Source organism: Nannospalax galili, unplaced genomic scaffold (assembly GCF_000622305.1).
Source record: "Nannospalax galili isolate Female #2095 unplaced genomic scaffold, S.galili_v1.0 scaffold33, whole genome shotgun sequence".
Lineage (NCBI taxonomy): Eukaryota > Metazoa > Chordata > Mammalia > Rodentia > Spalacidae > Nannospalax > Nannospalax galili.
In genome coordinates this window covers 3,096,802-3,109,628 of record NW_008335436.1, presented here as the reverse complement: position 1 = coordinate 3,109,628, position 12,827 = coordinate 3,096,802, and the positions used below count along the sequence as shown (strand labels likewise).

The following is a 12,827-nucleotide window of genomic DNA, read 5'->3' as shown; positions in this document are numbered from 1 at the left end:
ATCCTTTCGTACATCTATACTTTGTAAGTTAGTGCCAATATTTTTTTCTAATAGTTTCAGGGTTTCCAGTTTCACACTGAGGCCTTTGATCCATTTGGAGTTGGCTTTTGTGCAAGGTGAAAGATAAGGATCTAGTTTCATTCTTCTATAGGTGGATATCAAGTTTTGCCAGCACCATTTGTTGAAGATGCTGTCTTTCCTCCATTGTGTGTTCTTGGCACCACTGTCTAATATCAGGTGGCTGAAATTGCGTGTACTCAGGTTTAGATCTTCAATGATGTTCCATTGATCTATGTGTCTATTTTTGTGCCAGTACCATGCTGTTTTTAAGACTATAGCTCTGTAGTATACTTTGAGATCTGGTATTTTAATCCCCCCCACCCCCAGCATTGCTCTTTGTGCTCAGGGTTGCTTTGGCTACCTGGGTCTTTTATGCTTCCATATGTATTTAAGGATTTTTTTTTCTAATCCTGAGAAATATGTAATGGGGATTTTTAAATGGGATTGCATTGAATCTATATATTGCTTTTGGTAGGATGGTCATTTTCCCACTATTAATTCTTCCAATCCATGAGCATGGGAGGTCCTTCCAACTCCTGGGTCTTCCTCAATTTCTTTCTTTAACAATTTAAATTTTTCATTGTAGAGATCTTTGGTGTCTTTGATCAAATTTATTCCAAGATTTTTTTTTTCAGCTATTGTGAATGGGAGCATTTCTCTGTATTCTTTCTCTAATTGCTTGTTATGGGTATATAGAAAGGCTACTGATTTTTGTAGATTGATTTTATAACCTGCCACTATACTGAAGTGTTTGTTGGTTCTAGGAGATTTTTTGGTAGAACTTTTAGGATCTCTTAGGTATAGTGTCAAATCATCTGCAAAAAGTGATAGTTTGACCTCTTCTTTTCCAATTAGTGCTCCTTTAATTTCTTTCTCCTGTCTTATTGCTCTAGCAAGACTTTCAAGCAGTATGTTGAAAAGGAGTGGAGATAGTGGACATCCTTGTCTGGTTCCTGATTTCAATGGGAATGCTTCCAATTTTTCTCCATTTAGAATGATGTTGGCTGTGGGTTTGTTGTATATGGCTTTAATTATGTTGAGGTATGTTCCCTCCAGTCCAGTTCCCTCTAGGACTTTGAATATAAATGCATGCTGAACTTTGTCAAAAGCCTTTTCTGTACCTATTGAGATGACAATGTGGTTTTTGTCTTTGAGTCCATTTATATGATTAGTAATGTTTGTTGACTGGCATATATTTAACCATCCCTGCATCTCTGGGATAAAGCCTACTTGATCATGGTGAATGACCTTTTTGACGTGTGTCTGTATGTGGTTTGAAAGTATTTTGTTGAGAATTTTTGCATCTATGTTCATTAAGGATATGGGTCTATAGTTTTCGTTTTTGGTTGTGTCTTTACCCAGTTTAGGTATTAGAGTGATGCTGGCTTCATAGAAGGAATTTGGGAGTTCTTCTCTTTTCATCTTTTTGAATAATTTCAATAATATTGGTTGGAGGTCTTCTTTAAATGTCTGGTAGAATTCTGCTGTAAATCTATCTCAGTGTGGGCTTTCTTTAGTTGGGAGGTTTTGTATTACTGTTTCAATTTCCTCATAAGTTATGGGTCTGTATAAATTGTTGATCTCTTCTTGGTTTAACTTTGGTGATTTCCATAATTTTAGCTATCCATCCATTTCTTTTAGATTTTCAAATTTTGTAGTGTATAGGTTTTTAAAATATTCCCTTATAATGGTCTGGATCTTTTGGGTGTCTGTCGTGATGTTTCCCCTTTCATCTCTGATTTCGATTTTGATTTGCTCTTTCTTTCTTTTGATTTACTGGGCTAAGCGTGTGTCTATGTTGTTTAGCTTTTCAAAGAACCAGCTCTTAGATTCATTGATTCTTTGCATTTCTTTCTTTGTTTCTATTTCATTCATTTCTGCTCTGATTTTTGTTATTTCTTCTCTTCTGCTGGGTTTGGGTTTCATTTGTTCTTGCCTTTCCAGTGCCTTGAGTTGCAGTGTTAGGTCATTTACTTGGACTTTTTCTAATTTTTTAATGAAGGCACATAGAGCTACAAAATTCCTTCTTTGGACTGCTTTTAAAGTGTCCCAGAGGTTGTGTTGTGTTATATTGTCCTTTTCATTGAATTCCAGGAATTATTTTATTTCTTTCTTAATTTCTCCTTTGACCCACTCATTGAATCACCACGAGTTCCTGTAGTGACTAGGGCTTTGTCCAGTGTTGATTCTGAGCTTTATTGCATTGTGGTCTGAAAGAATGCATGGAGTTATTTAAATTTTTTGGTATTTGTTGAGGTTTGTTTTGTGGTCCAATATGTGATCAATTTTTGAAAAAGTTCAATGAGGTGCTGAGTAGAAAGTGTATTCTTTGGTGTTTGGGTGGGATATTTGAAAGATGTCTGTTAGGTCCATTTGATGCATGGTATCATTGAATTCAGACTTCTCTCCGTTTATTCTTTGTCCAGTTGGCCTGTCTAATGGAGACAGTGGGGTATTGAAGCCCCCTACTATTACTGAATTGGGTTTGATCTGTGTCTTAAAGTCCTATAGTGTTGTTTTTATGAATTTGGGTGCACCAGAGTTTGGTGCATATATGTTAAAGAGTGTAATATCTTCTTGGTTAATTGTTCCTTTGATTCTATTGAAGAGACCCTCCTTATCTCTTCTTACTTTGAAGTCTATATTTTTCAGATATTAGAATTGCAATCCCTGCTTGTTTCTTAGTGCCATTTGCTTGGAATATTCTTTTCCATCCTTTTACCTTAAGGTAGTGCCTGTACTTGAAGATGAGATGGGTTTCTTGCAAACAGCAAAGAAATTGATTTTGTTTCTTAATCCATTCACTCAGCCTGTGTCGTTTGACTGGGGAGTTCAGTCCATTGATATTTAAGGTTATTATTGAAAGATGTGTATTGGTTGCCATCATTTTGATTACTGTTCATGTTCTACGTCTAATTTTGTGTTTCCTAGATTATACCTTTATTTACTTACTTTTGTTGCCTCTGGAGTATAGTTTTTCTCTCTCTGCTCTCTGTATTTCTTCAAGTACTCTTTGAAGGGCTGGTTTTGTGGACATGTATTCTTTCAGGCTTTTCATGTCATGGAAGATTTTGCTTTCCCACTCAACTATAATAGTTTTTTTTGCTGGGTAATGTATTCTGGGCAGATCTATTGTCATGTAGAACTAGAAATACCTTGGTCCAGGCTCTTCTGGCTTTTATAGTTAGCGTTGATAAGTCAGCTGAAATTCTGATGGGCTTTCCTTTGTATGTGACTTGTTTTTCTTTTGCTGCTTTCAGTACTCTCTCTTTGTTCTGTACATTTAATGTTTTTACTATAATATGTCATGGGGAGTGGGAGTTTCTTTTCTGATCCTGTCTATTTGGTGTTCTATGTGCTTCCTGTATTTGTATGGGGATGTCTTTCCTTAATTTCAGGAAATTCTCTTCTACAATCCTGTTTAAGATCTGGTCAACACCATTAACCTGAAATTCTTTTCCTTCCTCTACTCCTATGATCTGTAGATTTGGGCTTTTCATGGTGTCCCACATCTCCTGCATATTCCATTCCTGTGCTTTATTAAATTTTCCATACTCTTTGCTTGAGTGGTCCAATTCTTCAACTTTATCCTCCAGTCTTGATATTCTGTTTTCCATTTCATTCATTTTAGCAGTGAGGCTTTTCCCTCTGGTTCAAGTTGCTTTATTGAGTTTTGCATTTCCTTCTTCATTTCTGCCTGAGTTTTCTTCAATGTTTCTATCTCTTTTGTGAATTCATTCAGAAGTTTATCCTTATCTTTTTTTAGCTCTTTGATTTGTTTCTTTGTGTGTTCTTTAAATTCATTGAATTCTTTGATCATGTTGATGATTGTTCTTTTAAATTCAGTGTCCTGGGTTATCTCTAGAGGGTTCTCCTTATAGAATTCTCTACAGGATTGGTGGAGTTAGGTGGTGACATAGTATTTTGGCATTCCGTTTTATTATTCTTTCGTTGTGATCTTGGCATGTGAATTTCTTTTGTTGTTAGTGATTCTGATATGAGAATTAAGTTGAAGTATGCTTCTGTTTGCATTATCTGGGTGCCTAGATCCTTTATTGGTTATGTAAAGCTGGTTGGTACGTTTCAGGTTGGTTTCAGGTTCTCTCATGTTTAATTTGGAGGGAACTGATGGCTTCAGATCAGCTATTCAGGAGTACCAAAGAAGCCCAATTCAGGTTCCAGTCAGGTATACTCAGGCTTCCTTTACCACATGGAGGCAAGATCTGAGCACTTTCAGGCAGTCCACCCTCTCAGGTTGTCTGCTAGGATCTCAGCCTTACCCTATCAATGCCAGATCTGCCCTTGGGCCTTGAGAGGGGCCTCATGAAGTCCCAGGGAGGGAGATGGGTATGATGCTATTAGGGGAAGCTCATTCGGGGGCTCTCAGGCAGTCCCCTGTGTTCTCAGCCCCTCTGTCAGAGAGAGGCCAGAGGGAGGCCAGAACTCAGCACTCTCTGGTGGTCTGCTGAGATCAGAACCACTACACAATGGAGGTCAGAGGTCGGAACCCACCCTCTCAGGCTGTCTGCTAGGATCTCCCTATGATATCACTTATGTATGACAATAGCTTCCAGCAGATTTAAAGCTGTATTCTTTCAGCATCATAGGTACCTAGTAAGAAGGGGGAGGGGTCTCCACAAAAATCTCCAGAGGGATCATTTTCTTGATTCTTTTCCTGAAAAAAAATGATATTAGAAAATTTATTGTGTTTTCCAGTAACTTAATCTACTCCAGAGATCAAAACTCTCCACACCAACACAAGACAGTTAATAGAATTGTGTAATGTTGGTCAATGGAAATAAGGATTTGTGAGGTCTGTACTAATTGGAGCTCAAGTTCTGGGACTAAAGTTGAGAGACTACTTGCCTCCTGGTAGGTACTGTCCAGAAGGAACTAGTGCTCTGCCACTGTGTCTATAGTCCCTGATTCATTTAACATGGGCTTACTAGACAACCATGTTAACATGCCACAAGCTTTTCCTAGCACTGGGGATGCAATAAACAAACCAATATGTCAAGATTCCTGCATTCATGGAACATAAATTCAAATAAAAGGGATGTAAAATTAAAGTCATCAAATATGCATGATTACTTCCCAAAGTAATATTGTAGGCAGTGTATTGATAATTCAAATATCTAAACTCTAAAATGTTCCAAAGCTCTATAATATAAATATTGACATCACACCACAGTTGAAAATTCCACTCCTGACCTCATTTGATGGACTGTAATAAATAAATGTGGGGCTGGAGAGATGGCTCAGTGGTTAAGAGCACTGACTGTTCTTGCAGAGGACCCAGGTTCAATTCCCAGCACCCACATGGTGGCTATGTTCCATCCTTAACTCCATTTCCAGGGAAATCCGAAGCCCTCTTCTGATCTCCGCAGCATTGCACGACATGAATGCATTCATACACATGCAGGCAATACACTCATACACATAAAATAAAAATAATAATTTTTTTAAAAATTAAATGTATGTGTACTAAAATATTGTGTAAGATTACTTTCAGTCTACATGAGCAAGCCAGATACAAAACACAAATGAATCTGATGTTTAGAAATGGATCTCATTCCCAAGATGTGTGTGTGTGTGTGTGTGTGTGTGTGCCTCTGTGTGTGTCTGTAAACAAGATTAGAGTCATCTGATAAGCTGTAACGTTGGGGTAAAGTAAGACAGTACATTGAAGATGCCAAAGACAGACTTGTATATCATACAGGTAGAGGAGAAAAGGTATACGGAAAAGAATATTCAAGAATAATTCTTGGCCTGAAGCCTCGCTAAGCAGGAGACTAAGAATGACTTTTATCAAAATGTGGAGTTCAAGGAAAAAGTACATTTAATTAGGCAGATAAGGAGAATGTTCAGAAATCACCAGTTCTATCTTCAGTGTGTGAATGGTGATTAGCAATGACAACTGTGCAATGTCTGCCTATTTTCTGACCAGACAAAATAACACTGATGTTTGTACAGCTCAAGGCTGGATAATGGTATCTAATCTGTGAAAAAGAATAGGTTCATGTGAAAAGTGGGAGACCTTGGAGGAGAAATCAAAAGGAAATTAAGACTGCGAACCCAATGGTCAGGAAAGAATAGGAATAAGTTAATAAGCAATAAAAGTAACTTTTAGCTTACAGTGCTACCAGATTTAGTGTGCATAGATTTGTGCCACCACTGGAACTGAGACTAAGTAGTTTTATCATGTGAGAAAACTCCCATTTGATATTCCTGGGTTATCCCTTATTCCATGCTTACCCTTCACCTGTGAAAATTACTGATCTGCTCTCCATTGCTGATATTTATTTTTCCAGAATGTTACAAAAGTGACATTGACCCAGCAGAACCTTTCTTCCAGCATAGCCTTGAGATTTCAGTCAAATGATTGCTCACATGAATAGTGGTGTTTTCTGTAGTGAGTAGTATTTTACCTAATGGACATAGGACTACTGGATTCAGAGTCACCCAGGAGAGGACATTTGAATTATTTACAGATTTATAGCACTGTATAAAGAGAACCACCATGCACATTTCTATATAGCTTTTTATGCATACTTGAGGGTTTTTCCTTCTGTAAATATCAAGAGCTTGAATTGCAATGCCATAGGATAGGTGTGTATTTATATTTAAGACATTAAATTGCCACACTATGTTTTGAAATGACTATCACCTAAGTTAGTAACTTCTTAATATTTAAAAATAGATTTCATTTTTTAAGAAAACATAAAATTCCAGATTTCTACGAACATTTTCTCAACTTTCAAAACACTTTAATGGTCAAATACTGTGTGTGTGTGTGTGTGTGTGTGTGTGTGTGTGTGTGTGTGTGTCCCACTAGTTTTCCTTGCCATTCGCTCCATATGTTAATTATAGGGAAATCTAGAGGGCCAGATGTTTAAGATTATTTACTGCTTATCATACAACCCTGAAGTGTCAGGTCTTCTGACTTTAAATTTCATGGTTTTCTAGTTTATCACAGACTACTTCTCTTATGAAAATTATTACTATTGAAATAGGTTACACTTTGTTCAAATTATTTTCTGTTTGCAAGTGGGATTATATAGGAAATCATCCCTGAATTGGAAAAAAAATCCCATCTACTGACTCCAGTGCCTTGGACATGTTTTTTATCCTTTATGAACATTATATTTTTAATATGGTAAGAAAAAATCTTAACATTTTTATGTCTCTTTTGTGTACTATAGGTGTTGAATAAATGTACATAAAATAATGTATTTTAACTAGAATTTAGCACTCACAAAGAAAATCTTAAATGAGTGCTTATCTGAACTTATATGAAATCAATTTGAGAGAAATGGGAAAAAGGTGGCCTGGAGACCTGGCCTTTAATACCAATGCTGCTTTACATGTTACTAAAGAGGTGATTCCACATCAATCAAAGTTAACTTTTCTGAAAGATAATGGGGATTTTCTTGATGGAGTCTAAGATAACCACTATGATTCTTTATGTGAATAACAGCAGCATATACAAAGAGAAAGCATTTCAGGTCTGTATCATGATGCTATAGTTCAATATGTCATGAAAAGAACAATTCCCTCTGTTTTTTCAGTCTTTCAGTGCTGCTAGTATTCCTTAATCATAAACTAGCTGTTTCTAACAGGTTCTTGCTTTCAACAGTAAGTTAATTAGTATAATCCTTCCTTACTTCATTTAATCTTTGGAAATTTGTTTTTGAACATCTGGTATGAACTGATATGATGTGTGAACATGCTAGAAGAGGGCAGCACAGTTGAACCAGTTGTGATGGACCTGCAGAGGGTACTTGGGGAGCAGTCAAGCTGCTGTCTGCTAAAACAGGAGGCTATGGTGAGGAAAGATGACCTTTGGAACTTGGGGATCTCTATGTAGCTTCAATGATGAATGTGCTCATAAGGAGGGCCAAAATTCCAGATACTCTGGTCCTGTTCTTCCTGCTGTCTTCTTCTGTAGACTCAGGAGCTAAGACTGGAAGGAAAGGAACCAATGTGGGTGCTGTTGAGGCAAAGAGAGTGTCCACACACATGATACCGAGCAATGTTCAAAACACAGCAGTCAGCATATCTACATTCCACACTTTAAACATTGACTCAAATGTTCTACTTCTCACTTTTCATTTGGAAAATCCGTGCCTATCAGGTCTGTGTGCTCAAAACAGTGAACATTCACATGCTGAGCGTGATGCCCAACAATAATGCCCCAAACGAGCAGCACATGCCAGGGCTGGCAAAGTGTTTTTCAAATTAATGGTCTGCTAAAATAATAAGTGAGATTCTTAGGTTCTTATGCATCAGAGCTGATTAACACACCACCATGATACTAGTTACATATTACCAGGAAATCTTATTATATGTTCTAAGATTGAGCATATATATATATATATAATTTCCTAAAGTCAGCATCCTTTGAGTATTTAATGACCACAAGCACACTCAGCACCAGCTTTCTTATCATTTACAGGTTTATTAACATTTCAGTATAGTATAAGGATGCATAATACCTGTGGCTTAATAGTCCTTAGACTGTTGCTTTTGTATTTGCAAAATGTTAATATACTTCCAATAAAGTGCATCATCCTCTCAACAAAGCATGCCCATTGTTGACATATAGTCCAAATTCTCTGTTGTTATGTTAATAAACCCTTTCTGCTTGTTTTGAAAAGGGATTGAATTAGAAATTGTCAATAGCTGTGAACAGAACAATGGTGGTTGTTCGCATCACTGTGAACCTGAAATTGGTGGGCCCCGTTGTTCCTGTAACCATGGACACCAGCTTGACACCGATGACAAAACATGCATAGGTAATATTTGGTAAATGCCTTTTTCATTCAAAGCTTCTTTGGAATCATTTACTGTTTTCATGTTAATACATATTGCTATAATGTGAGCCACAGCCCTCAGACTAAAGACAGAACTGAATTAAACAATGTCACTAGCCATTGATTCTTGGCAAGACATATCCTTACATTAGATATTTGCTCTGAAATTAAGTAAATTAGAAAACTTTTGATGAGATATATGGGCTATTAACTCTGTGTGAATAGAAGTTTTTAAGATTTATTTCACAAAACGGTCCATCTAAAACATCTAATTCGTATGCCAACAATAAATGGTACGAAAGATTCCACTTCTCCCTACTTCAAACACAAACTGAGTCATGTCCATTGGTTTTCAGGTTGTAATGACTTGGATAATTGTTACATGTGTTATAGTACATTTTTCCAAAAGTTTAAAATATTCTTTGGCCATTCCAGGTCAAACCATTCTTTCTTTCTTTAAAAACTTATGTGTATACTGTATGTTATATGTGAGGTTCAGAAGAGGTTGGATCGCCTGGAGCTGAAGTTACAGGCAGTGGTAAGCTGCCTGATGTGGAGCTGGGAACTAAACTTGAATCCTCTGCAACAGTTGTACATGCTCATAATTGTTAAGCCATCTCTCCAGCTCCCAATCCCATACTTAATGGATAGTTTCAACAACATATTGTTATAATTTATATAATTTATATTTATAAAGTCCATTTGTTATCATTGATACTTATGTCATTTATATTATTTGGGACAGTGAGAAAAATAAATGTCAGTGTGGCCTTCCCTCAAAATGAAATGTTGAATCTAGTTGTTTTAGTATTTATCTCCTACATATAGGTGTGCTGAGCATCAAGTTGTGTTCTCTTCATTCAGGAAAGATGACACAACATTTGCTCACTTTCATGAATGATGTTGTAAGTTTCCTCTCTTTAAAGTCATAATTCAAATGCTAAAAGTTCTTTTCTCGTCGCATGCTACTCTGTATGATGAGAGGAGTTTAAAGTATTAAGAACCGAGTTTTGTTCATTTATTTTGTTCTTCGGCACTATGAGAATCAGAATGAATCTCGTGGAATTCCACAGTATTCTGGTCTCATAAATTATTTAAACCAAACAGCATCATTGCATATGTTTCATGATCCAGCAGAGTCTTCTACGCTGCATTGAGTCCTCAGTGTCCAACAGATAAAAAGCAGTTGTTTTCCTTACCCTCTTTTGAATTGAAAGATATGCTGGTTTTCCTATTCCATTAAAATTTATATTAACAAAAGAAATTAAAGATTCCCTACTTCTATCCTTCCTTCCTTTCTTTGCTCCCTCCCTCCCCCTGTCTTTCCTCTCTTTCTCTTTCTTTCTTTCTTTCTTTCTTTCTTTCTTTCTTTCTTTCTTTCTTTCTTTCTTTCTTTCTCCCTGACCCTCTCTGACTCTGTGACTCCTTCCTCACTTCTTTCTTCCTTTCCCTCTTCCTTCCTTCACTGCCCTCTCTCCATCCCTCCCTCCCTCCTCCCTCTCTTCTTCCTCCTCCCTCCCTCTCCCCGGTCCCTCTTCCTTCTGCTCTCTTTTTGTTTTCTCTTCTTCATGTCTGTGCCAAATAAAGAAAACTGAAGTTTTTCTAAAGCTTTTTTTATTTTAATTTGATTTCTTTATTCTTTGAAAAGTACAATTCAAGAAAGTTCTTATTTACAGCTAGAGAAACAGCATCTGCCAGGGTCAAAATGCAGAAAACTGCATATTTATGAGATTTCAGCAGTCAACAAGACAATGCTACATTGCTTATGGTTCATTGTATTTCATTTTTCCTACAGTAAAACACATTTCTGAAGTCCAAATATTCAATAGAGTGAGGCAGTAAGAATTTGGAATATGCCCCATTTGCCTGTGAACAAGTCAAAATCATGAATGCTTTGTAAAAACGTTTATGAATTTTATCCTATGTTATCATGCGAATGTATAAGAAAACCAAAACAATTTGGCTAGTACACTACTGGTCATGAGAGTGGTACTAGGAGCTGAACCCGGGTCCTCTGTAAGAGCACCAAGTGCTCTTAACCACGGAGCCACCTCTCCAGCCCCTAAGAAGACATTTTAAAATCAAAAGGAAAAGAAAAGAAAGAAAATATATGGAAAATAAAACCCACAAAACTGAATGTTTTTAATGAAATGAAACTGGTTTACCTGTTGTTTTTCTTTAATCTTCTGTGTTCACCCTGTTCAATCTAAAAGGCATAAAAAGACTTACTATGGGAAAAGGAATAAAATCATCCAGAATTTTATGAGTGGCATGGCTTGTGACATTTTGCAGGAGAAAGAATGCTTTGTGTCCAAATGACCTTCATTTCGATAGTTTATGGTGACCCTTCATCTACACAGACTGATTGCATTTTCTTTCCTTCCTGTCTCTTGTCTTCATTTCCTTGAGTCTGTACCTTCCCCAAGGTTAATTGAGACATTGACCTCCTTTTATCTGTGGTTGCTCATGTAGTCATCTAGCAACAGGATTCAGGAAGGTCAGCAGTGACAGGCCACCCAACCTAACAGCTCCACACACTGAGAGAGTTGAACTGAATGAGGGGTTTAAAGCCAAATACATTGACAGTACAATCCCCAGTTGCCCAGAGTAAAGAAAACAGAGCTAAGGACCCCTTCTACTCTTTGACTATTATATTTAAAATGATCTCTTCAAAACTCAGGTCAATAGACAAATGTTTGGCTGAAGTTTCATCTTGACAACTACTGGTATATTTTGATTTTCTCCAGTGTATCTAAGTCTTATGAAGGAACATTCATGACTGTCGGTTTCTATAACAAAAGTGCTATATTGCTTTGGTTTAAACAATTACTCACCTGACAGAATATCCCAGGTTAATGATTTCACAGTGGTAATGGAAACCCACAGACCTTCACTTATCTCCCCCAAACATCATCTGGATGTTCAAGCAAATGCTCTCACACATTCCCTAATTCAGGCCACAATATTTAAAGTAATTTTGCTTCCTTGTCTCAGAAGTGTAGTTCCCACTTGTCTCCTTGGCTGAGTGGAAGAACTTTTAGTTGGGAACACTTTTTGATCTGAAGTTCTTGAAGAATAAACACATTATGGAGTCTGAGATTGTCTTCCTTCTTGCAGCTGTCAAATGTTACTAAATGGAATTCTTTGGCTCTTCTTTCTCAATTCTGTCTTTTTGTTCTTCAAGCTCTGTTTATTCAGTCAGATTGCTGTTTAAACTAGAAAAATAGTAGGGATCTCGTTTCCTATGCTTATAAGTACATTTGGAGATTATTTACATTCCTTTAAAATAAATAACAGATGCAGAAGAAGCAGGCGAGAAGCATAGACCAAAAGTAGGTGTCATTACTTTTGTGATAATTTCTTCAATATCTGCTCCTTGTGACCTAACAAATGGGGAATGATTAGTAAAACTGTTGTAATTTAGAAATGAGACCTCTCAGAGCTTCTGTAGCCTTGTTGAATTCTGCTTCCTGTAATAACAGAAATGTCCTTTCCCCTCAGACCTTGATGAATGTGAGACTGGAGAAGCCTGTTGTGCCCAGCTCTGCATCAACTATTTAGGAGGCTATGAATGCACCTGTCGGGATGGCTTTCAAATCAGTACCGACGGTTGTGGATGTGATGGTAAAACCCTTGAAAGCTAATGGAATAATTAATGAGATAGATCAATCAATGAGGCTTGAGCTCAAATTCGGGCATCTTTCACATTAAAGAAATTTGGATTTCTGCAGGGTTCCACTGTATTATCACATGGACTTGAATGCTTGTATCTACCAAGAGCCTGAGATTTTCATCAGTGAAATGAAGAGAGAATAGGGTTTGTGACTAAATTAGGAAAAGTAATAAATGGAAAGTAGTAATACTATGTTTGACCTAGATACCCACTCTGCTAAAAGCAGCTATGATTATTATGATATTCATTGGTCCACAGCACTTTTCACACACACACACACA

General features: G+C 37.0%; 1 protein-coding gene across 1 annotated transcript in view; it reads left to right on the top strand.

Moving 5' to 3' along the window:
• LOC103731729 (EGF-like and EMI domain-containing protein 1) overlaps positions 1–12,827 on the top strand; it is a 616,338-nt gene that overhangs the window by 584,877 nt on the left and 18,634 nt on the right. The window contains 1 exon segment of the mRNA XM_029562083.1: positions 8,718–8,855. Coding sequence (XP_029417943.1) covers positions 8,718–8,855 — 138 coding nt within the window.